At 41.2% G+C, this 26,954-nt stretch overlaps 1 protein-coding gene and 1 pseudogene across 3 annotated transcripts in view; one reads left to right on the plus strand and one right to left on the minus strand.

Moving 5' to 3' along the window:
• LOC309657991 (small ribosomal subunit protein uS8 pseudogene) overlaps positions 1 to 26,954 on the minus strand; it is an 85,929-nt pseudogene that overhangs the window by 36,273 nt on the left and 22,702 nt on the right. The window lies entirely within an intron of this gene.
• The window catches only part of ZSWIM5 (zinc finger SWIM-type containing 5), a 288,792-nt gene that overhangs the window by 8,571 nt on the left and 253,267 nt on the right, over positions 1 to 26,954 (plus strand). The window contains exon 2 of one of the 2 annotated variants that reach the window (XM_082454999.1): positions 2,811 to 26,927. In XM_082454999.1, the coding sequence (XP_082311125.1) occupies positions 26,330 to 26,927 (598 nt within the window). In that variant the 5' untranslated portion in view covers positions 2,811 to 26,329. Of the gene's footprint in view, positions 1 to 1,439; positions 26,928 to 26,954 lie in introns of those variants that run through there. The other variant, XM_082454998.1, reaches the window with a different exon arrangement.

Here is a 26,954-nt window from a genome sequence, read left to right on the forward strand (position 1 = left end):
ATACACATCTTCCGTAAGAACCACCACAATCATACTTGGCTGCCGCTAGAACCATAAGTAGGATCAAATCTCAGTCTACTCTAGGGAGTCTGGTATACAATATGACCCAGAAAGGAGTAGCTGATGCATCAAATGAATTATTACAAGGTTTAGCTAATATATATAGTGTAACAAATTCCTGGGAACACGTGTAGGAGTAGATTCTAAGGGTATCAGGCCAAAGAAAGCAAAATGTAACTAGATCAGGAAGAATTCATTGATATGGAGCTGCTTGCTAGAGATTCCAGGATTTGGGGGTTTTTTTGCTTTTGTTTTTCTAAATTATATAGATATAGAAGTATAGTTGATTTATAATGTATCAGGTGTACAGCAAAGCAATTCAGTTATACATATATTTTCTTTTTCAGATTCTTTTCAAGATTCCAAGTTTAATGTGTTAATTTATGCAAATGAAAGTGTCTCTAATAGCTCAATGGATTGGTGGACTAAAATTTTGATTCACTGGTGGCCTGTGTTTAATGAGGATAAGACACCAGAGCTTCAATGGCATGAAATAAAGAAGGGAATCCAAAGACTTTAGGAGATTAGTAGGTTGGAGTGGATTTATCATGTGCAAACTGCATACCCATCCCCTCACTATAATTCCTGAAAAGGCCTGGAAGGCACTCCTGTCACTAAGGCATTGAGAAATTAGCGAGAAGAGAAATACTAAGGCATTGAGAAATAAATTAGAGAGGTCTGTGGTTACTTTCCTTTGTGGGACATGTATGACCATGTAAGATACTGCCATTGAGAGAACTCCCTGACTTCACCAGAAATGATATGGGCTCTCAAGTAGCAAAGGTCAAGTGACAGCACTTAACCATAAAAGACAAGGTAGGTGTGTTTACTATAAAGGGGAGCAGTAATAAGAATGCTTATCTGTGATAAGAATGCTTTGGCCCATAGGGACCTTTGGTTGTGGTTAATTGATCATGATGTCCCTTGGAGTGAAATAGATGAACAGCCTGGTCTATGTCTGGTGATCAAAACCTGACTTTGAGTTACCACAATGGAGAGTCATGGCCTCTTGTCCAGTTTCCAACCTTAAGCCAGTTCACAAATGTAGAGCTCCTTAATTGAATGGGAGTGTTCTTTCCCTTCAGGAATGATTCTGCAGCATTGCTGCATGAATACATCATAAATCTTCCTCCAGGCCTTCTCCAAAGGGACCTTTATCTATTTGCTTGAGTGAGTGTGCACTGGAAAAAAAAGGAATATCCAGACCTTTCAGATGTTAATGGACACTGACTCTGAATTGATGCTAATTACTGGGGATCCAAAATGACACCGCGGCTCACAGTGAGGGCTATTGTGGTAGGTGATAGATGGCCTAATTTAAGGTGGGACCAGTTGGTCCACAGATACATCCTATGGTTATTTCCCACAGATACATCCTATGGTTATTTCTCCAGTTCCTGAATTGGAATAAACATGTTTATGAGAGTCATTGTGGTAGAAAGGCTAACTCTCTCTACCAAATTAGCAAATGAGAAGCAAACTTCATCCCTGTAGAAACTGTAGATATGAGTGCCACAATCAAAGACTTGAAACATGCTGGGATGCTGATACCTATCACACCTGCATTTAATATACTTCTTGGCCTCTGCAGAAGTTGGATGGACTTCGGCAAATGACTGGATTTTCAGGTTGGGAGACACCATCATGAAAGAATGGGATTCTGTCTTCTAGCACGCAGTATATGCTTTGAATCAGAGACCATTATGTGGTGCTGTCTCCTTCATAACCAGAATCTAGAAATAAAGGGGTGGAAGTGGGAGTGGCTCCTCTCACAATTAATACCTAATAATCCACTAACAGGGTTTTTGCCTCCTCTTTCAGCTACTTTGAGCTCTGTTGGTTTGGAGATCTTTGTTCCTGATGGGGAATACAAATACAACAATAGTTCCATTGAATTAGAAGGTGAAACTCCATTTGACTATTTGGGTTTCTTATGTCACTGAACCAGCAGGCAGGTAAAAGAATTGCTCCACTGGATGATTTCTCCCTGATTACCATCAGTAAATCAAGTTGTTGCTACACAGTGGAGCAATAAGAATGATTCTGGAACCAGGGTATTCCCTGGGGCTACTCTTAATACTTCCACAACCAAGTAAAAGTTATGGAAAACTATAGCAATCAAAAAAGGGCTGGACTATTGAGCCTTCCAGAATGAAGGTTCAGGTCACCCTACCACATAAAAGACTGGAATGGTTAGTGTGGTTAGGGGAAGAAGGAAGTCATATCAACTATGGCCTCATGACCAATTTTCGAAATGAAGATTGTGGTAGCTTTGCCTATTTTCGCTTTACTTATTATGTGCATATTTATTTGTATATTTAACTACTTTATTATTCTTTATTCCTCTCTTTATTATTTTCTATACAAATTGCTGGAGGTTAACTTTACGATTGTGTCTTTAGGTAGCAGAATATTCAGTGAAACTGTGACTGAATTTGAGGAGTAATTAATCTAGCCAATAATGGATATGACTGTTTAAACTATGTGTCTCCTTATTTTGGGGAGAAGGTGAGAATTCCATTTGTATGAAGAATAGCTGTTGGGATTTCCCTGGTGGTCCAGTGGTAAAGAATCTGCCTTACAATGCAGGGGATGCGGTTCGATCCCTGGTTGGGGAACTAGGATCCCACATGCCGCAGGGCAACTAGGCCCATGCGCCACATATACTGAGCTCATGCACCTCAACTAGAGTCCGCGTGCTGCAAACTACAGAACTCACATGCTCTGGAACTCGCGTGCCACAACTACAGGGCCCACAGCACGCTGGAGCCTACGCGCCACAACTAGAGAGAGAAAACCTGCACGCCACATCTAGAGAGAAGCCCGTGCACCACAACAAAAGATCCTGCCTGCCTCAACGAAGATCCTGCGTGCCTCAACTAAGACCTGATGCAGCCAAAAATAAATAAATAAATAAATAAATAAATAATAAATAAATCTTAAAAAAGAATAGCTGTTGCTTTATTGTTGTATGGAAGTTTGAATGTGGGAAGAAGGGTGCATGTGGAAATCAAAGGGATGAACTGTGCCAGTTATTAGTTTGTTGCTTCTCAGATCCAAATGCACTCTTCTTTGTCCTGTTTTTGACACTGGACTCTATGAGCATTTCTACTTTGTCTGTTGGCTTGATATTAGCCTTTGTCAACAGAGAGTTCTGGAGGGACACTGCAAGGCCATAGGAGAGAGAGACTTCATTTCCTGGTTCCAGCGAGCTGGTTTTTGACCACATGAGGAGGCCTGGTAGTGCTCATTTCAGCAGTCCTCACGGACCAGCTATGACCTGCATCCTCAGCATATTTCTCTTCCCACCCAGCAGGCTGCTCCCATTGGCCAGCTACAACCAACCTGTACCCTACAGCAAGTTTTTCCACCACCTAGCTGGTCACTCCTATAGACCAGGTTCAGCCCACTTGCATAGTTTGGCAAGTTTCTCCGCCATCTACTGGGCCAGTCCTATGAACCAGCTCTGGTCTGCTACTTTCAGCAAGTTCCTTCACCACCTGCAGGCCTTATGTTCCTGCGGCAGCCAGATCCTCTCCAAAAAGGTCTGAGTCTTAGCTTAGGGGTGGGACTCTTCTATGGTCTTTGCTCTTTCTCAGCCTTAGAGATAATAACTGCTTTTTGTACTTTGTGACTTGTGTACCCCTTAAGTCCTCTTTTACCCTTTTAATCGTTAACCTTTTACTAATTAGTAAAAGGTTATTAGTTAGTAAAATATTAAATTTTCCCTGTTCTAATTACTCGTGTGGTTTCTGTTTCCTTACTGGACTCTGACTGATAGAGAGGAAATTGAATTCTTGTGTCCAAATTAACAGCTTGAAATGGATCAGTCTTAGTTCTTCAGTGTCGAATTTTAATTGCTCGCATCTATCATCATAACTGATGTTTATTTCTATTTTTAATACCTATGTATTTGGCTCTTATGCTTCCTTGACATTTCCTTTATTTACTTTTTAGTTCTTTTATTAAACTGAACTTCCAATTCGAAAAGGATAATTTGGTGCAGAGACAAGGTACTTGCTGTTTTATTCAGTGCTTAATTCTTTGTCCTTAATCTAGCAAGAACTCTGGACTAACATTGCATAGGTTCACATAATATCTCTGTCATTTACCAACCATGTTACTTTGGGCAAGTTATTTAGCTTCCAAATCAGTTTCCTCATCTGTAAAATACATATAAAGAATTTAGCACCTTACTGACACATAGTAAGAACTCAATTTATGTTAGTTATTATTATTTTTCTCTACATTTCCCACCTATCTCCTGCCTCTTATCTGCCTTGGGACATTTGAAGACATTGAAAAATGTTTCCAGCCAAATTCGGTGGTTTGCTACAAATCCAGAAATCTTCTGGGAAAGAACTTGGACTCAGCTCATGTTTGAGTTCTGGCATATACATATCTATCTGCAGGACAGGATTGGAGAGAAGTTCATAGAGCTTCTGAGAGAAAAACATCATGAATGAAGAAGTCTGGCCCAGGGGGCTAAACCGATTGATAAGCCCTGGAGAGTGGTGGCAGTAGTGGTTGCAGGTGTGGGGAAAGTCTGACCATAATTTAATCCAGCCCTTTCCAACACCTTCTGGAGTGCCTGTGTGTTCTGGAAAGCAGAGGGCTGAATGGAAGAAAGTCCTGCATACTAGGGGTCCATCAGCTCTGCTGAGCTTGGTCCTTGGAAGCAGAGTGTGCTCTCCTATTGAATGGGCAAGAGGAGGACCACTGGAGCTTGGGACATGGGCAGCGTTGTCTGGGTAGCTTGGAGGCCAGCAATCTGAAGGTAGGCAGCTACCATGCAGACAGTTGACTGTGAGCAGCAAACCAATGGCAGATAGAACATACTTTTATCTTCTAATACTATATACACAATGCCTTGTATTACAGTAATTTGTGTTTACAGGTCCTCATTCCTTCCTCTCATTCAATCCTTGATAAACTAAAATCTGCTGCTTTTTCATTTATTTCTGATCTGATCTTTATGATTTCTTTAGTTCTACTAACTTAGGAGTTTTTTTGTTCTTCTTTCTCTAGTTCCTCTAGGTGTATGGTTAGATTGCTTTATTTGAGATTTTTCTTGTTTCTTGAGGTAGGATTGTATTGCTATAAACTTCCCTCTTAGAACTGCTTTTGCTGCATCCCATAGGTTTTGGATCATCATGTTTTCATTGTCATTTGTCTCTAGGTATTTTTTTGATTTCCTCTTTGATTTCTTCAGTGATCTCTTGGTTATTTAGTAACATATTGTTTAATCTCCATGTGTTTGTGTTTTTTACAGTTTTCCCCCTGTAATTTATTTCTAATCTCATAGTGTTGTGGTTGGAAAAGATGCTTGATATGATTTCAGTTTTCTTAAATTTACTGAGGCTTGATTTGTGACCCAAGATGTGATCTATCTTAGAGAATGTTCCGTGTGCACTTGAGAAGAAAGTGTAATCTGCTGTTTTGGGATGGAATGTCTTATAAATATCAATTAAATCTATCTGGTCTATTGTGTCATTTTAAGCTTCTGTTTCCTTATTAATTTTCTGTCTAGATGATCTGTCCATTGGTGTAAGTGAGGTGTTAAAGTCCCCCACTATTACTGTGTTACCATCAATTTCCTCTTTTATAGCTGTTAGTATTTGCCTTAAATATTGAGGTGCTCCTATGTTGGGTGCATATATATTTATAATTGTTATATCTTCTTTTTGGATTGATCCCTTGATCATTATGTACTGTCCTTCCTTGTCTCTTGTAACATTCTTTATTTTAAAGTCTATTTTATGTGATATGAGTATTCTACTCCAGATTTCTTTTGATTTCTGTTTGCATGGAGTATCTTTTCCTATCCCCTCACTTTCAGTCTGTATGTGTCCCTAGGTCTGATGTGGGTCTCTTGTAGACAGCATATATATGGGTCTTGTTTTTGTATCCATTCAGTGAGCCTGTGTCTTTTGGTTGGAGCATTTAGTCCATTCACATTTAAGGTAATTATCGATATGTATGTTCCTACTACCATTTTCTTAATTGTTTTGGGTTTGTTTTTGTAGGTCCTTTTCTTCTCTTGTGTTTCCCACTTAGAGAAGTTCCTTTAGCATCTCTTGTAGAGCTGGTTTCATGGTGCTGAATTCTCTTAGCTTTTTCTTGTCTGTAAAGCTTTTTATGTCTCTGTCGAATCTGAATGAGATCCTTGCTGGGTAGAATAGTCTTGGTTGTAGGTTCTTCCCTTTCATCACTTTAAATATACTGTGCCACTCTTTTCTGGCTTGTAGAGTTTCCGCTGAGAAATCAGCTGTTAACCTTATGGGAGTTCCTTTGTATGTTATTTGTCATTTTTCCATTGTTGCTTTTAATAATTTTCCTTTGCCTTTAATTTTTGTCAATTTGATTACTGTGTGTCTCGGCAGGTTTCTCCTTGGGTTTCTCCTGCCTGGGACTCTCTGCACTTTCTGGACTTGGGTGGCTATTTCCTTTCCCATGTTAGGGAAGTTTTCAACTATAATCTCTTCAAATATTTTCTCGGGTCCTTTCTCTCTCTCTTCTCCTTCTGGGACCCCTATAATGTGAATGTTGTTGCGTTTAATGTTGTCCCAGAGGTCTCTTAGGCTGTCTTCATTTCTTTTCATTCTTTTTTCTTTATTCTGTTCCACAGCTGTGAATTCCACCATTCAGTCTTCCAGGTCACTTATCCGTTCTTCTGCCTCAGTTATTCTGCTATTGATTCCTTCTAGTGTAATTTTCATTTCAGTTATTGTATTGTTCATCTCTGTTTGTTTGTTCTTTAATTCTTCTAGGTCTTTGTTAAACATTTCTTGCATCTTCTTGATCTTTGCCTCCATTCTTTTTCCGAGGTCCTGGATCATCTTACCTATCATTATTCTGAATTCTTTTTCTGGAAGGTTGCCTATCTCCACTTCATTTAGTTGTTTTTCTGGGGTTCTATCTTGTTCCTCCATCTGGTACATAGCCCTCTGCCTTTTCATTTTGTGTATCCTTCTGTGAATGTGGTTTTCATTCCACAGGCTGCTGGATTGTAGTTCTTCTTGCTTCTGCTGTCTGCCCTAGTGCCACCTTTAAAGATCAAAAGAATGCAAAAGTTGCAGGGGTTGGTGACCGCTTCTGTAACTGCATTTAGTTCACCTATGTAGCCCCTGCAGAAACTAGGGGTATTTTAAATTTTATTTATTTATTTATTTATTTTTGGCCACATTGGGTCTTCATTGCTGCATGCAGGCTTTCTCTAATTGTGGTGAGCAGGGGCTACTCTTCATTGTGGTGCACAGGCTTCTCATTGTGGTGGCTTCTCTTATTGTGGAGCATAAGTTCTAGGCGCGCCGGCTTCAGTAGTTGTGGCGTGTGTGCTCAGTAGTTGTAGCTCACGGGCTCTAGAGCTCAGGCCCAGTAGTTGTGTTGCATGGGCTTAGTTATTCCGCAGCATGTGAGATCTTCCCGGACCAATGCTCAAACCGTGTCCCCTGCATTGGCAGGTGGATTCCTAACCACTGAGCCACCAGAGAAGTCCCAACTAGAGGGATTTTACAGATTATGACAAACCAAGATTGGTTGGTAGATCACTCCACCAAGCAGCAGCCCCAACTGCAACTGCCATACCAGACTTAGATTAACATGCTTTCCGGTACATACTGTGTAGCCACTGAATTGACACATGCATTCCCTTCTGTCCTAATCAAGAAAGAGTTATGTTCACATGAAACACAGTTATTGTCTTAGGGTTCTCCAGAGAAACAGAACCATATATATATATATATATATCTCAAGATTTATCATAGGAATTAGCTCACATGATATTATGGATTTTGAGAAGTCCCAAGATCTGCAAGGTGAGTCAGTAAGCTGGACAGTAAGTAAACCACTTACTAAAGTGGCAAGTGTTTAGGGGTCCAGTTTCAGGGCATCCCAGGATATCCCCTCCAGGTGAAAGACAAAATTGCTGCATCTTGCATCCCCTAACACACAGAAAGAAGTATATTGCCTGGTAGGCCACGTCAGGTTCTGAAGGTAACATATTCCACACCTAAGAATACTGTTCTAGCCCATATACTGAGGTAACACTGAATGCAGCCAGCTTTTAGTGGGGCCTAATGCAGGAAAGGGCTCTGAAGCAGGTCCAAACTGCAGAGCAGGCAGCCCTGATGCTTGGGCTATATGATCCAGCAGGCCCAGTTGGAGCTGTCACTAATGGGAAAAGATATAACATGGAGTTTATGGCAAGCCCCAGTGCTAGAATCATAATGCAGTCTTGGAATTATGGAGCAAGGGCATGCCATTCACAGGAGAGGATTATACACCCTATGATAAACAACAGCTCCCAGTGCATTACTGGTACACACTTGACTGTGGGACACTAAATAACTTTGAGTGTGGAACTTTCATTATGAGCTGGATTTTGTTGGACATGTCTAGTCATAAATTCAGACATAACCAGCATGTGTCTATCATAAGATGGAAATGGTACATTTAAGACTCTAGGAGCCTGAGGGAATGAGCAGGAAGTCCAGACCCTCGTATTACCTACCACAGTTGCACCATTGCCCTTCTCTATGCTTGCACCTATAACTATATGGGGAGGAGGAGGTTTGATACGACAGCTGAAAGAGAAAGAAAAAGCCTGAGCTTTGTTTATGGGTGAGTCTGTTTGGAATGTGGGTGCAAGCCAAAAATGGATAGTGATTTTATTATAGTCATATTCAGCAGTGGCCGTGACAAATGATGGAAAGGAAATATATTCCAAATGGGTAGAGCTGAGAGCAGTGCATCTGCTTGTCTGCTTTGTGAGGAAGGGGTGAAAGCATATGTAGATTCCTGGGCGGTGGCCTAGGCATGGGCCATCTGGTCAGGAACTTAGAAGGAAAACCATTTTTTTGTATTACACACCACCAGAAAGCATCTATCATAAAAGAGACACTGAACAGCCAAGCAGACAAAATGACTTGGCTAGTTGTTGTTAGCCAGCCTTTGTCATTGGCTCTCCCAGAGCTAGCATGATGTGGACATGAAAGAGTGATCTTTGTGGTAGAAGTTGAGGCTACATACAGGCCCAACAGCAGGTACTTACCAAGGCTGATCTAGCTTTTGCTTCTTTGAATGTTCAAACTGTTGATAACTAAGATGAAAAACTAAGCCCCTGATATTGCACTGTTCCTCAGAGATCAACTGGTCTCTGGTGGCACATCAAATACCTAAGGCCCCTTCCATTCTAGAAGGGTCAGGGGTTTGTTCTCAAAGGAATAGATACCTATTCTACATATGAGTTTGTCCTTCCTGCCCACAGACTTGAGCCAGTACCAGTACTCAGGGGCTTATAGAATCCCTGATCCACAGGCATGGAATCTCACACAGAATAGCACCTAATCAGGAGATTCACTTCATAGCAAAAGATATGTCAGAATCATCTGGCATGACCGTGAAATCCACTGGTCATATCAAATAACACATCATCCAGAAGGAGCCAGCCTCGTAGAATGATGGAAAGGCCTTCTACAGGTGCATTTAAAATGCTCAGCTCAGAGATAACATTCTGAAGGGATAAGTGCCATCCTTCAAGATGCTGTGTATGCATCAAACTGGGGACCTCTATATAGTGCTGTGTCTCTATTAGGAAGAAGACGTAAGCCCTGAAACCAAAGAATAGAAGCAGGAGTGGTCCCACTTATCAACAGTTCCAGGGACCTTCTGGGGGAATTTGTGCTTCCTGTCTCCACAACGCTAGACTCTTCATCATTAAAGGTCCTGGTCCACTACACCAGCTAACTATAGCTGCTACCAGGGCACCAGAAATTTGTGTCCAGAGACTAGCAGGTAAGAAGAGGAGTCACCATATTGGCAGGAGTCATTGACCCTTTAGCAGAAGGAGGTAGTGTTCCTTTTACACAGTGGGGTCATGGAGGAAACATGTAGAACCCAAGAGATCTATCTGAGTGCCTCCTGGCACTCCCTTGACCTGCTGTAACTGTGAACAGACAAGTGAAATAATTCTAGCCTGAGAAAGATATGATTACTAAGTGCTCAGAATCCTAAGGATTGAAGGTTTGGGTCACACCGCTAAGCAAGCTCTGAGGTGATAGCTGAGGGTGGGGTGAATTCAGAATGGATAAGTGGAGGAGGAAGGAGATGAATACTAGTTGTAGCCCCAGGATCAGTTGTAGCAATGAGGTTGTAGTTAACCTCACCAACCTTCCTCTTCTGAGTTTCCCCTCAGAAAGAGAACTGTGGAAGATCTGTTCCCTGATCCTGCATGGAGAAGTAAATCTGTGAGGTACAGGGTGGACAGTGGCAGCCACGAAAATGTTCTTGGAGATCTGGTTGTGAGGAGCATACTTTTTTGACCATCTTGATTGCTGTGCTCTAAAATCCAGAGGCATTCACCCAGAGGCCATGGTTTCTACAGGTTGCTCTTCTGACTGAGTGCAGAAGAGATATTAAGGCAGACCTGATCTTGGTAGATGCAGGACTCCTCTGATGGGTGACCAGTTTTGTCTAACTTTCTTAGAACTGCACTGCAGTCTAAGACCCTTCCAGTCAAACTTCCTTCCTTTCCTTTCTCCTTCACCCGCATAGAGTTCTGAGGGCTCTCGTTCTTTCCCTAGCTTGTAGCTCCCTCCCCATGTTCCCTATCAAGCTTAACTTCTAATAAAGCTCTTGTACCTCTAATCCTTCTTAACTAACACACACCCCAAACGTCCATCAAAGGGAGAATGGGTAAAGAGAGAATGGACATGTGGTACATTTGTATAATGGAATACTACTCAGGATTAAAACAGAACAAACTGCTGATATGTGGGAATAACAGATATGACTCTTAAAAATATGCTTAGTGAAAAAAAAACAGACAAAAGAATTCATACTATAGGATTCTATTTAAATGAATAATGTGTATCTCTGGGGGGATGCATATTGACTGGAAAGGGATACAAAGGAACTTTATGGAATGAGAGAAATATTCTATATTTTGATGTGTGTGGTGGTCTCATAGGTGTGTACATATGTAAAGAGTCATTAAGCTGTACATTTAGGGTTTGTGCATTTTAATGCATGTAAATTATACCTCAATGAAGTATTGAAAAAATAATAAGGGAGATTTATTGGCTCATGTAACTGGATGTCAATAGGCATAGAGGGAGTAAAGTAGGTTTGATTCAGCTGTTTAAGAATGCCATCAGAAATCTAGTTATTTTCTATCTTTCCCATAAGGCTTCTGGTGTATCACCTTCAACCGAAGCCTGGCTTACCCTTGTATTCATTGCATGCTATCAACCGTCTCCTTTTCTGTGTCAGAGCACTCAGAGTATTACTTCCACAAGTTTTCTTAAAAGAGTGAGAACATTTCTTTCCTGGAAGTTGCCAGCAAACCACATGCCTCATTGGCCTAATGGGTTATGCCTATTCCTGAACTAATCCCCATGACAAGGGAAATGCCATACAGTGATTGACTTACAACTGCCTATCCCTGAATGAATCACTTTAGAATGGGGTATGGGATTACTCCAGTCCATTAGAGAAGCTGGGGTCTACCCTTGGAGCTAAATTCCTCTAATTTTATGGTTGTTCTCTACTGGAAGAAATATGGCAGAGTTGGGTAATAGGTCCAATCAATTCAATATTGTTTTAATCATGGTTTTCCTTTCCATTTCTCAAATATCTTTACCTGTCCCCAGTTGATCTAGTCTTTCATATATACCCGAAGTTAGCATTATCATCAAGCATAGGTGTCTATCATCTACATTTTGAAATGGAAACCAGAATAAAGTCCATTATTAAATAAATTACTCTGGGTTGCATGTAGTTAACTTGCCAAATGATGCCTAAATCCTCATCTCTAAGTCTCACTGTATCCCTCACCCCATCTCATCACTGATTTTTGTTCAATTCCTAGGGGATTGAGGATGTCCCACAGATGAAATTTTAAAGATTTGCTTTTAAGTTTGGCTCAAAATTTTCCTGACATCAAAAGAGCTGTTGTAAAATGTCATGTATTCTTCCTGGTCATTGATTTTGGTATTAGTGTTTTCACCCTGGACATTGCAGTGCTATTAAAAAAGTATCTTTAGACTTCAGTCTCTTTGAAATGGGTCAATTCTCTCAGCAGAGGAGAGAGATCAAACCGGGTAATACAGGCCTAGGGTCACTGCCCATATGGTTCCTTGGTGAGAATTAGAAAGGTACCCAAATGCAACCCTTTAGGTGCAGGGCTGGGCAAATGGAGTGCAGGGTGGATTTCAGCCCCTATGTCTAGATGTTGTGGGTCCTCTACAGGGCTTTACCACCTCCTTCTCACATGTGGTCACAGCCTTCTAACTCATCCTCTGCCTCCATTTCTCCTCCCCACTGATTCTGCACACATCTGTCTGATTAATCTTCCTGAAACACTGCCTTTTATGGTGTTACTCTCCTGCTCAAAACACCTTCATCATCTTCCTTCTGCCAAGCTAAGAGAACTCAGATTCCTTAAGTTAGCAGTTTAAAGCTCTTCCCAATGTCTCTCGTCTCTTTTATAGTCTTTTCCTGCTACTTCTCACCACCATCTTTGTGTTCCAACTAATCTAAAGTACTTGCTATTCCCCACCACATTTTACATATTCCCCAAAGTCTTATATGCCGTGTTATTACCATCTGTATTTATATATTTATATGTTTAGTTGTTTAACGTCTGTTTCCCAAACTAAACTATAAGCTCCATATTGTATATTAACTTTTGTATTTAAAGTATTAGAACAATAATGCTAACATCAACAAACCGGTATTATTTTAATCTGAACCAATGTTTAGGTTAATCTTGAAAAGAGCTGGCAGATGTCAACAGTGGCCTCACATAGCTCTCAATAACACTGACTTCCATGTTCACTCCACACAAGCCACATATCAACAAGGCCTGATACTGGTTCTCTTATTATTCCACTTGCTGATATTTCCAGTGTGTTAAGGTTTCTTTCTTACCACAAGTCACTGATGCTTTTCCTTTTCATCTTTTTTCTTCTTCACCTTCCTCTTGTTCTTGCCATCTTTTTCCTTCTTCTTTCCTTAAGTTTCATTATTTGACTATAGCCAATGGAATAGTTCTCATGATTTACTGAGAAATCTAATTGCTTATTCCCTTCTAAGTTAATCAATCTGATAGCCCCTTTCTGGCCAAATTTGAGTCCCTATCCAGGAGAGAATATATGATCACTTTAATTCTATCCTTACACAATACTTTGGCTCTTAGGTGAGACAACTATGGTGTAGAAAGGAAACTTCACTGGACTCAGAATTCAACAACACAGATTTGAATTCTGGATCTGTCAGTCACTTGCTAGTGACCTTGATTAAGACACAGTTTTTCTGAGCCTTTCTTCATAGGTAAAATGAGGATAAAGATGCTAGTCAGGGACTTTCTTGGTGGTGCAGTGGTTAAGAATCCGCCTGCCAGTGCAGGGGACACGGGTTCGATCCCTGGTCCGGAAAGACCCCGCATGTCGCAGAGCAACTAAGCCCGCGAGCCACAACTACTGAGCCTGCGTGTCCCAGCGCCCACGCTCCGTAACTACTGAAGCCCGTGTGCCTAGAGCCCATGCTCTACAACAAGAGAAGCCACCGCAATGAGAAGCCCCCATGCCAAAGAATAGCCCCCACCCGCCTCAACTAGAGAAAGCCCACGAGCATCAACGAAGACACAATGCAGCCAAAAATAAATAGATAAAATAAATAAATAATAATTTTAAAAAAGATGCTAGTCAATTGGGGATGAATAATAAGGTTACCAAGCAGCATTTAGGACCCAAATGGAATTAGAATTAAATTAGTATTCTTGGTTAGCACCAATTTGGTGAATTTTCTTCAGCAATGCTTTATTTCCTAGCCGAAAACTGTAAAGCATTTGTATCAATTTTAAGTATCATTATTATTAGATGTCCTTGCCTTCTTATCTTCCTGTAACTTCCTCTGTAACAATTCCCAGTTTTCTGGTCCCAACTCAGGCTTGCATATGGTTTCTTTCATTCTTAATGCCCAGGCTGTCTTAAGCAACCTAGTATCCTTTACTATATTTAACTTATATGCTTCACAAAATAGTAGCTTATTTATTTGTATTTGTTTAAAAATGGCAAATATACCAGAAAACACAAAATGTAGCTTCCTGGTCTATCAGAAAAAAAATGTCACCCTGCTACTCTAAGGTACAGTGTAGATGTTAATAAATATTCATTGTCTCATTTTTTAGGAACAGTAGGTCAGAGGCACTTTATTCAGAGAAATTTCTCTTTTCCTACTGTCATCTGAATTGAGGCCACTACAATTCATGACCAGATTGTTGGAATAGGTACCTAAGAGGTTTCTATGTCTCCTTTTCTCCCCTTCTAATAGATTCTCCACATCACAACCAGATCATTCATTCATTCATTCATGAAACATTTATTGAGGCTCTATTATGTGCTAAGTGCAAAGGATACTAATGGGGGAAAAGATATGAAAAACATAGGTTATATTCAGTGTTATCATGCTATATAGATATCTAACAACCTTCTCTGTCTTGGTTCCCTATTGCCCATACTGTATACTTAACTTCACATTCCTTAACCTGACACTTAATATTACCCATAATTTGGCTTTAAAAGATATTTCTAATCTTTATTTCCCATTTTTATAGCCAAGCAGATTTATTTTTAATTATTCCATGAATGTTTTGTACTTTTCAGCTTTTGGGTTTTTGCTGAAGTTGTTCAACCCAATTGAAATTCCTTTCCTAAGCCTTTGGGCCTGTTTGAATCCTACTCATTCTTCGAGACCTAGATGAAATAAATTATAGTAGAGCTTCCTCTCACAATTTTTACTCAAGCTGATCTTTCTTCTGATTCCTCAAACAGTGAGTGCTTCTTCAAATCACTTGACAATCCTCTGAAGCCATTACTTCTTTTGTATTATTTCAGTCTTTTACTTTTATCTAACTTTTCACATGTTTCATTGTATCTCATTAACTAGATGGTAAGCTACCAGAGGTGAGATCATTTCTTGTTTAATGATATTTTAGAAAAGATCTAGCAATCATTAGGGTCACAAAATAAATAGAAGAGTAATAATAAAGTATTTAGTTCTTTTAAAAAGATTAGTAAAGGACACTCATATAAATGAAGAGATAGACTATATTTATAAAGACAGTTATAGTTGTCCCCAAATTAATCTATAAATTTAATGTAATTCCAAGAAGAATGACTGCAGGACTTTTTGGGAAACATAGTAAAGTTGATTATAAGATTTGTATGGAAGGTTAAAAAGTACATGGATAGCTAAGAAAAATTTGGAAAACAAGGACAAAGAAGGAAAATTCATCTTACCAGTCATCTAAATATTTCCAAATTTAATTACATATTACCAAATTTAATTATTAATTTAAAGAGTATAGTATTGAAATACAAAGAGATAGAAAGGTAAATAAAACAGAAAAAAAGGCCCAGAAAAAAATCCGTGCATATAAGACAACTTGGTGCATCACAGATCAATGGAGGAAAAGCTGACTACTTGACAAACGGTTTTAGAGCAATTAACAACTCTCTCTAGGGAATTCCCTGATGGTCCAGTGGTTAGGATTCTGTGCTCTCATTGTCGAGGGCCCAGGTTCAATCCCTGGTCAGGGAACTAAGATCCCATAAGCCGTGTGGCACAGCCAAAAAATAAAAATAAAAACAGCTCTCTCTATAGAAAAAATTAAAATTATATTCATACAAAGAAAAAAATTCCAGATGCAAAAAACCTAAACGTTAAAGGACTACTAGAAGAAAATGTAGAATATGGAAGGCTTGTTCAAATAAGATATAATATGTACAAAACATAAAAGGAAAGATAGGTAATTTGATTTCATCAAAATATAGTAAAAGAGGGAATTCTCTGGTGGCACAGTGGTTAAGAATCCGCCTGCCAATGCAGGGGACACGGGTTCGATCCCTGGTCTGGGAAGATCCCACATGCCGCAGAGCAACTAAGCCTGTGTGCCACAACTACTGAGCCTGTGCTCTAGAGCCCACAAGCCACAACTACTGAGCCCGCATGCCACAACTACTGAAGCCCACATGCCTAGAGCCCGTGCTCTGCAACAAGAGAAGCCACTGCAATGAGAAGCCTGCACACTACAACAAAGAGCAGCCCCCGCTCGCCACAACTAGAGAGCAAAACTAGAGAAAGCCCACACACGGCAACGAAGAGTAGCCCCTGCTTGCCGCAACTAGAAAAAGGCCACGCGCAGCAATGAAGACCCAATGCAGCCAAAAATAAATAAATAAATAAATAAATTTTAAAAAATATATAGTAAAAGACATATTAAAATCAAAAGAAAAGAGACATATGGGAAGAAGATATTTGCAATACATATAACAAAGCAGTACTATCCAGACTATATAAAGTACTACAAATCAAGAAAATGTTAAACAATCCAGAAGGAAAAAAAAAAAGATGTAATTAGACAATTAACAGAAGAGGGTGTATGATGGCCAAAAACATATAAAATGATGCTCAACCTCACCAGTAACCAAATAAAAATAGAGATAACATTTCTTGTTAATCAGGCTGTTAAAAATTATTGTCTGACAATATTGAATATTGGTGAGGATAACGGGAAATAGTACTCTTACTCAGTGCTGGTGGGCGTTTGTTGTGGTAGCCAATATCCAACATGGCTTCTAGTGAGCCTTGTCTCTTCCTTGTGTTCATGCTTTCGTACACTCTTCTCCCACATTGAATCAGGGTTGGTCTGATAAGATAGAATACTATAGAAGTAATGGTGAGTGACTTCTGAGGATAGGTCATAAGGCATTTCAGCTTCTACCTTGCTCTCTGATTCCTTTGGGGAAAATCAGCCATGCCACAGGATACTGAAGCAACCCATTGGAGAGGCCTACCTGGAGAGGAACAGAGGCCTCCTGCCAAGAGCCAGCACCAATGTATCAGCCATGTGAGTGAGCCATTTTGGAAGAGGATACTCTAGTCCCAGTCAAACCTTCATATGATTGCAGCCTCAGCAAAAGTTTTTTTTTTTTTTTAAACATCTTTATTGGAGTATAATTGTTTTACAATGGTGTTTTAGTTTCTGCTTTATAACAAAGTGAATCAGTTATACATATACATATGTTCCCATATCTCTTCCCTCTTGCATCTCCCTCCCTCCCACCCTCCCTATCCCACCCCTCTAGGTGGTCACAAAGCACCCAGCTGATCTCCCTGTGCTATGGGGCTGCTTCCCACTAGCTATCTATTTTACATTTGGTAGTGTATATATGTCCATAACACTCTCTCACCTGTCACATCTCACCCCTCCCCCTCCCCATATCCTCAAGTCCATTGTCTAGTAAGTCTGTGTCTTTATTCCCGTCTTGCCACTAGGTTCTTCATGACCTTTTTTTTTTTTCCCTTAGATTCCACATATATGTGTTAGCATACTGTATTTGTTTTTCTCTTTCTGACTTACTTCACTCTGTATGACAGACTCTAACTCCATCCACCTCACTACAAATACCTCCATTTCGTTTCTTTTTATGGCTGAGTAATATTCCATTGTATATATGTGCCACATCTTCTTTATCCATTCATCCGATGATGGACACTTAGGTTGCTTCCATGTCCTGGCTATTGTAAATAGAGCTGCAATGAACATTTTGGTACATGACTCTTTTTGAATTATGGTTTTCTCAGGGTATATGCCCAGTAGTGGGATTGCTGGGTTATATGGTAGTTCTATTTTTAGTTTTTTAAGGAACCTCCATACTGTTCTCCATAGTGGCTGTATCAATTTACATTCCCACCAACAGTGCAAGAGTGTTCCCTTTTCTCCACACCCTCTCCAGCATTTATTGTTTCTAGATTTTTTGATGATGGCCATTCTGACCGGTGTGAGATGATACCTCATTGTAGTTTTGATTTGCATTTCTCTAATGATTAATGATGTTGAGCATTCTTTCATGTGTCTGTTGGCCATCTGTATATCTTCTTTGGAGAAATGTCTATTTAGGTCTTCTGCCCATTTTTGGATTGGGTTGTTTGCTTTTTGTTATTGAGCTGCATGAGCTGCTTGTAAATCTTGGAGATTAATCCTTTGTCAGTTGCTTCATTTGCAAATATTTTCTCCCATTCTGAGGGTTGTCTTTTGGTCTTGTTTATGGTTTCCTTTGTTGTGCAAAAGCTTTTAAGTTTCATTAGGTCCCATTTGTTTATTTGTGTTTTTATTTCCATTTCTCTAGGGGCTGGGTCAAAAAGGATCTTGCTGTGATTTATGTCATAGACTGTTCTGCCTATGTTTTCCTCTAAGAGTTTGATAGTGTCTGGCCTTACACTTAGGTCTTTATTCCATTTTGAGTTTATTTTTGTGTATGGTGTCAGGAAGTGTTCTAATTTCATTCTTGTACATGTAGCTGTCCAGTTTTCCCAGCACCACTTATTGAAGAGGCTGTCTTTTCTCCACTGTATATGCTTCCCTCCTTTATCAAAAATAAGGTGACCATATGCACATGGGTTTATCTCTGGGCTTTCTATTCTGTTCCATTGATCTATATTTCTGTTTTTGTGCCAGTACCATACTGTCTTGATTACTGTAGGTTTGTAGTATAGTCTGAAGTCAGGCAGCCTGATTCCTCCAGCTCCATTTTTCTTTCTCAAGATTGCTTTGGTTATTCGGGGTCTATTGTTTTTCCATATAAATTGTGAAATTTTTTGTTCTAGTTCTGTGAAAAATGCCTTTGGTAGTTTGATAGGGATTGCATTGAATGTGTAGATTGCTTTGGGTAGTATAGTCATTTCCACAATGTTGATTCTTCCAATCCAAGAACATGGTATTTCTCTCCATCTGTTGGTATCATCTTTAATTTCTTTCATCAGTGTCTTATAGTTTTCTGCATACAGGTGTTTTGTCTCCTTAGGTAGGTTTATTCCTAGGTATTTTATTCTTTTTTGTTGCAATGGTAAATGGGAGTGTTTCCTTAATTTCTCTTTCAGAGTTTTCATCATTAGTGTATAGGAATGCAAGAGATTTCTGTGCATTAATTTTGTACCCTGCTACTTTACCAAATTCATTGATTAACTCTAGCAGCATCTTTGGGAATCTCTATGCATAGTATCATGTCATATGCATACAGTGACAGTTTTACTTCTTCTTTTCCGATTTGGATTCCTTTTATTTCTTTTTCTTCTCTGATTGCTGTGGCTAAAACTTCCAAAACTATGTTGAATAATAGTGGTGAGAGTGGGCAACCTTGTCTTGTTCCTGATCTTAGTGGAAATGGTTTCAGCTTTTCACCATCTAGAATGATGTTGGTTGTGGGTTTGTCATATATGGCCTGTATTATGTTGAGGTAAGTTCCCTCTATGCCAACTTTCTGGAGGGTTTTTATCAAAAATCGGTGTTGAATTTTGTCAAAAGCTTTTTCTGCATCTATTGAGATGATCGTATGGTTTTTCTCCTTCAATTTGTTAATATGGTGTATCACATTGATTGATTTGCATATACTGAAGAATTGCATTCCTGGCATAAACCCCACTTGATCATGGTGTATGATCCTTTTAATGTCCTGTTGGATTCTGTTCGCTAGCATTTTGTTGAGGATTTTTGCATCTATGTTCATCAGTGATGTTGGTTGTAGTTTTCTTTTTTTGTGACTTCTTTGTCTGGTTTTGGTATCAGGGTGATGGTGGCCTCATAGAATGAGTCTGGGTGTGTTCCTCCCTCTGCTACGTTTTGGAAGAGTTTAAGAAGGATAGGTGTTAGGTCTTCTCTAAATGTTTGATAGAATTTGCCTGTGAAGCCATCTGGTCCTGGGCTTTAGTTTGTTGGAAGATTTTTTTTTTTTTGGCTGTGTTTGTTCTTCATTTCTGTGCAAGGGCTTTCTCTAGTTGTGGCAAGCGGGGGCTACCCTTCATCACGGTGCGTGGGCCTCTCACTATCGTGGCCGCTCTTGTTGTGGAGCACAGGCTCCAGACGCGCAGGCTCAGTAGTTGTGGCTCACGGGCCTAGTTGCTCCGCGGCATGTGGGATTTTCCCAGACCAGGGCTCGAACCCGTGTCCCCTGCATTGGCAGGCAGGTTCTCGACCACTGCGCCACCAGGGAAGCCCTGTTGGAAGAGTTTTAATCACAGGTTCGATTTCAGTGCTTGTGATTGGTCTGTTTATATTTTCTATTTCTTCCTGGTTCAGTCTCGGGAGGTTGTGCTTTTCTACCAATTTGTCCATTTCTTCCAGGTTGTCCACTTTATTGGCATATAGTTGCTTATAGTAATCTCTCATGATCCTTTGTATTTCTGCAGTGTCAGTTGTTACTTCTCCTTTTTCATTTCTAATTCTATTGATCTGAGTCTTCTCCCTTTTTTTCTTGTTGAGTCTGGCTAATGGTTTACCAATTTTGTTTATCTTGTCAAAGAACCAGCTTTTAGTTTTATTGATCTCTGCTATCGTTTCCTTCATTTCTTTTTCATTTATTTCTAATCTGATCTTTATGATTTCTTTCCTTCTGCTAACTTTAGGGGCCTTTTGTTCTTCTTTCTCTAATTGCTTTAGGTGTAAGGTTAGGTTGTTTATTTGAGATGTTTCTTGTTTACTGAGGTAGGATTGTATTGCTATGAGCTTCCCTCTTAGAACTGCTTTTGCTGCATCACATAGGATTTGGGTCTTCGTGTTTTGTCCTTTGTTTCTGGGTATTTTTTGATTTCCTCTTTGATTTCTTCGGTGTTCTCTTGGTTATTTAGTAGTGTATTGTTTACCCTCCATGTGTTTTTATTTTTTACAGATTTTTTCCTGTAATTGATACCTAGTCTCACAGTGCTGTGGTCAGAAAAGATACTTGATACAATTTCAAGTCTCTTAAATTTACTGAGGCTTGATTTGTGACCCAAGATATGTTCTATCTGGAGAATGTTCCATGAGCACTTGAGAAGAAAGTGTATTCTGTTGTTTTTGGATGGAAAGTCCTGTAAGTATCAATTAAGTCCATCTTGTTTAAAATATCATTTAAAGCTTATGTTTCCTTATTTATTTTCATTTTGGATGATCTGTCCATTGGTGAAAGGGAGTGTTAAAGTCCCCTACTATGATTGTGTTACTCTCGATTTCCCCTTTTATGGCTGTTAGCATTTGCCTTAAGTATTGAGGTGCTCCTATGTTGGGTGCATAAATATTTACAATTGTTATATCTTCTTCTTGGATTGATCCTTTGATCATTATGTAGTGTCCTTCTTTGTCTCTTGTAATAGTCTTTATTTTAAAGTCTATTTTGTCTGATATGAGAATTGCTACTCCAGCTTTCTTTTGATTTCCATTTGCACGGAATATCTTTTTCCATCCCCTCACTTTCAGTCTGTATGTGTCCCTAGGTCTGAAGTGGGTCTCTTGTAGACAGCATATATACGGGTTTTGTTTTTGTATCCATTCAGCCAGTCTATGTCTTTTGGTTGGAGCACTTAATCCATTTACATTTAAGGTAGTTATCAATATGTGTGTTCCTATTACCATTTTCTTAATTGTTTTGGGTTTGTTATTGTAGGCCTTTTCCTTCTTTTGTGTTTCCTTGCCTAGAGAAGTTCCTTTAGCATTTGTTGTAAAGCTGGTTTGGTGGTGCTGAATTCTCTTAGCTTTTGCTTGTCTGTAAAGGTTTTAATTTCTCCATTGAAATTGAATGTGATCTTTGCTGGGTAGAGTAATCTTTGTTGTAGGTTTTTCTCTTTCATCACTTTAAATATGTCCTGCCATTCCCTTCTGGCTTGCAGAGTTTCTGCTGAACGATCAGCTGTTAACCTTATGGGGATTCCCTTGTATGTTGTTTGTTGTTTTCCCGTTTCTGCTTTTAATATTTTTTATTTGTATTTAATTTTTGATAGTTTGATTAATATGTGTCTTGGCGTGTTTCTCCTTGGATTTTTCCTGTATGGGACTCTCTGTGCTTCCTGGACTTGATCGACTATTTCCTTTCCCATATTAGGGAAGTTTACAACTATTATCTCTGCAAATATTTTCTCAGACCCTTTATTTTCTCTTCATCTTCTGGGACCTATATAATTCGAATGTTTCTGCATTTAATGTTGTCCCAGAGGTCTCTGAGACTGTTCTCGATTCTTTCATTCTTTTTTCTTTATTTTGCTCTGCAGTAGTTATTTCCACTATTTTATCTTCCAGGTCACTTACCCGTTCTTCTGCTTCAGTTATTCTGCTATTGATTCCTTCTAGAGAATTTTTAATTTCATTTATTGTGTTGTTCATCACTGTTTGTTTGCTCTTTAGTTCTTCTAGGTCCTTGTTAAACATTTCTTGTATTTTCTCCATTCTATTTCCAAGATTTTGGATCATGTTTACTATCATTACTCTGAATTCCTTTTCAGGTAGACTGCTTATTTCCTCTTCATTTGTTTGGACTGGTGGTGTTTTACCTTGCTCCTTCAGCTGTTGTGTATTTCTCTGTCTTCTCATTTTGCCTAACTTACTGTGTTTGGGGTCTCCGTTTCTCAGGCTGCAGGTTCCTAGTTCCCGTTGTTTTTGATGTCTGCGCCCAGTGGCTCTGGTTGGTTCAGTGGGTTGTGTAGGTTTCCTGGTGGAGGGGACTGGTGCTTGTGTTCTGGTGGATGAGGCTGGATCTTGTCTTTCTGGTGGGCCGGACGGCATCCAGTGGTGTGTTTTGAAGTGTCTGTGAACTTATAATGATTTTAGGCAGCCTCTCTGCTAACGGGTGGGGTTGTGTTCCTGTCTTGCTGGTTGTTTGGCATAAGGTGTCCAGCACTGTAGGTTGCTGGTCATTGAGTGGAGCTGGGTCTTAGCATTGAGATGGAGATCTCTGATAGAGCTTTCGCCATTTGATATTACATGGGGCTGGGAGGTCTCTGGTGGACCAATGTCCTGAACTCGGCTCTCCCACCTCAGAGGCTCAGGCCTGACACCTAGTTGGAGCACCAAGACTCTGTCAGTCACCTGGCTCAGAAGAAAAGGAAGAAAAACAATAAATAAATAAATAAAATAAAATAAACTTATTAAAATAAAAGCACTAAAAACTATACTAACACCCCCCCAAAACAAACAGACAAAGAGAACCCTAGGACAAAGGGTAAAAGCAAAGCTTTACAGACAAAATCATACAACGAAGCATACACATACACACTTACAAAAGGAGAAAAAGGAAAATAATATATATATTAACAAAAGAAGTAAGAGAGTAATCAAATCAATAAACAAATCTACCAGTGATAGTAAGTTTTAAATACTAAACTAAGATAAACATAAAACCAGAAACAAATTAGATGCAGAAAGCAAACCCCAAGTGTACAGTTGATCCCAGAGTCCAACGCCTCAATTTTGGGATGATTCGTTGTCTATTCAGGTATTCCACAGATGCAGGGTACATCAGTTTGATGGTAGAGATTTAATCCACTGCTCCTGAGGCTGCATGGAGAGATTTCCCTTTCTCTTCTTTGTTAGCACAGCTCCTGGTGTTCAGCTTTGGATTTGGCCCCGCCTCTGCGTGCAGGTCGCCTGAGGGCATCTTTTGGGAAATCTGAGGTCTTCTGCCAGCGTTCAGTAGGTGTTCTGTAGGAGCTGTTCCACATGTAGATGTATTTTAAATGTATTTGTGGGGAGGAAGTTGATCTCCACATCTTACTCCTACTCCTCCGCCATCTTGAAGCTATCCTCTTTTTTTTTTTTTTAATAAATATATTTATTTTTGGCTCTTTTGGGTCTTTGTTGCTGCGTGCGGGCTCTCTCTAGCTGTGGCGAGCTGGGGCCGCTCTTCATTGCAGTGCATGGGCCTTTCATTGCGGTGGCTTCTCTTGTTGCAGAGCACAGGCTCTAGGCACTCAGGCTTCAGTAGTTGTGGCACATGGGCTCAGTAGTTGTGGCTTGCGGGCTCCAGAGCGCAGGCTCAGGAGTTGTGGTGCACGGGCTTAGCTGCTCCACAGCATGTGGGATCTTTCCAGACGAGGGCTCGAATCTGTATCCCCTGCATTGGCAGGGGGATTCTTAACCACTGCACCACCAGGGAAGCCCAAATGTGATATATTCTTAAAGTGGAGTATTTTACAGCACTTAAAGGAATTAGATCTTTGTGTGTCAGTATGCACAGGAAAAAGAAAGTTAGCAATGTGATGGTAGGCAGCTGTAATAACATTTAATTAAATGAAATATACAAAAAACAATGTTACATATGTACGCACACATAATTTAAAAATGGACTCCAAACTCAGGTTGTACTTGCTCCCAGTGATGCTATATGGAGGTGGTTAAAGTGGACTTCTGATATATTAAGTAATAATTATTAATTCTGAGTGGTGAGTATATGGGCATAGATTGTGCTATTCTTTGTGCTTTTCTATAAAGTTTAATGTCTTCCAAATAAGGAAAAATCACCTAGTTAAATCAAACTTGTAAGAATCAAACTTGACTCTTAGTAAATATGTTTAGTAACATTTCTTCATATATCCCAACCTCTATTAACTATATTTTCCAGCAGTTGAGTAAATCAGAGTAACGTATTCATTGATTCAGAAAGCAAATGTTTCTTGAGCATCTTCCATGTGAATGCATTATGGTGAGTGTTGGGACAGGCCTTGATATAGAAATATTTTCTGCCCTTACATAGCTCATAATCTAATCAGAGAGAAAGGCATTAGAGGAATACTCACGCCCCAAATAAACTCTGATAAGTTCTAGGAAAGAAAAGATTGGGTGCCATGAAAGTCTATAATTGTGGTACCAGATTTAAAGGGCAGGAGGGATTATGCTACTTCACAATAATCTATTTAGATATTTACAGATATAAATCCATTAACACATATAAACATATTTATTATCTACTACACTGAATAAGCACTACATTTGAATTACTTCTAATAAATTATATGTATAGGCATTATTACTAGCTCACTTTTACAAATGACTTGAGTCATGATTAGCATCACACAAGTAGCAAGGGTGATTCACACCCATTTCTGACTCTATGGCCTATGCTCTTTAATTCTGACATTACAGCAAAAGCAAACTACTTTGGCCCATGTCCATCTCCAGTCATTTACTCCCTTATCCTTATTTTATACTACACTCTAGAACTCGTTCATTTTGAAGGGACAACGCAACTGAAGGAACTCTCAAGACAGTTGTTGGAACATTTTAACGTTTTAGAGATTAGTTTATCAGCAAATCTGAAATAATAAATTTTCTTGACTGAGCAACATACCGTTGCTTACAACTCAGTTTTGTTTATTGAGGAGTTAGTGGTGAAGTTGCCGTATGTCAGGCAGAGGATAAATTATCGAGAAGAAAATAGACATGATCTTTGCTCTCATGGTGTTTACAGTCGGTTGGTCAGTCAGACATTACACAAATATGTAAAAATATGTGTGCAACTTGTTATAATTAACATGAAAGTGTAGAAAGACTAAACCAAGTGAGGAAAACATAAAAGACCTAATTTAGACTGGAGGCAGGGGATCAGAGAACTCTACCAGAAACCACACCGAAAAGTTTTTTTTCCCCCCCTAGGATGCAAGGTGCGAAAACCCTTCAATATCCACGGAGACTGCAGCCGCCGTGGCGGTGAGATCTTGGCGCCCCATCGTCCAGTCGGGGGCTGGTGCGGCTTTGCCCGGCTCCGGAGGGGACCGCCGACTTTATTCTACATTGCTGTGGTGTGAGGAGAGTTTTCATCACTGGAACTTTCCGATTTTTTCCTAGTGTCTTCCTAGCGTCTTTCTGCCAGATCTTTCGCTCCGCTGTGACGGTCGCGCGTCTGGTCTACAGAGGACCCCGATTTTGAGTTTTCTCTCTTCCTCCGCTCCGCAAACCTAGCACTTCGCGGCGGCTCCTCGCGTGGCTCGCGCCCGGCCATTGCACTTGGCCGCACAGTCCACTCCTCTCCCTCCAGGCGGCAGGTGGGTTGGAGGTGAGCGAGCTGGTGAGGGTCCGGCGCTCCTCGCCCTTGGCTGGCCTCTAGGTGGAGGTCGGCCCGGGGCGAGCGCTCGGTGCGCGTTCTGGGCCGTCTGCGCCTGGCGCGCGCCGCCGGCCCGCGCTCGCTCCCGTCCCTCCTCGCGCTCGCGGCGGCCCGGACGCCGCGCGCCGCCTCTCTTTCTCAGTCCGCCCCCGTCGGCCCTCGCGGCGCGCGCACCGGACCGGCCTAGGCTCCACACTCAGGCCGGCAGGCTCGCGGGTTTGCTCGCCCCGCCCCCCCACCCCCGGCGCCGCAGCTGGGCGCTTGCGCGGGGCGCGTGGCCGTGGCCAGGGTCTCCGCCGCAGCCGGTGCAGTCGCCGCTGCCGCCGCTGCCTCCGTCTCAGTCAGTCAGTCAGTCCCCAGCAATGGCGGAAGGAGGTGAGCGAGAGGAGCTGCTCTCGCCACCGCCGGTCTCTCCGGCCAAGCGCCTGTGCTCGTGGCCCAGTCCGCAGGCTCACCACCCTCGCGGTTCGCCCGGGGCGGCCGGCGGCGGGGTGGGGGGCGTCGGCGGCAGCTGCCTGTCCCTGGGGGCCCGTCCCCACCTGCAGCCCGAGTCCTTGCTGGACTGTGCCGCCAAGACGGTTGCGGAAAAGTGGGCGTACGAGCGGGTGGAGGAGCGCTTCGAGCGGATCCCGGAGCCCGTGCAGCGCCGCATCGTCTACTGGTCCTTTCCGCGGAATGAGCGGGAGATCTGCATGTACTCCAGCTTCCAGTACCGCGGCGGCCCTGGCGCCGGCTCGGCTGGAGGCGCCGCGGGGGCTTCGCCGGCCGAGGAGGGGCCGCCGCCACCCCCCGGGGCCGCCGCTCCGGCCGGCTCCGCCCCCGGGGCAGCCGCGGCGGGGGCGTCCCCCGGACTGGGCTCAGGGGCTGGAGCCGCCGGCGGCGGTGGTGGCGAGGGGCTCCCGTTCCGCCGGGGCATCCGTCTGCTGGACAGCGGCTCCGTGGAGAATGTGCTGCAAGTCGGTAGGTGCTCGCTTGACTCCTCTCTTG

Source organism: Balaenoptera physalus (assembly GCF_965194825.1).
Source record: "Balaenoptera physalus genome assembly, chromosome: 1".
NCBI lineage: Eukaryota > Metazoa > Chordata > Mammalia > Artiodactyla > Balaenopteridae > Balaenoptera > Balaenoptera physalus.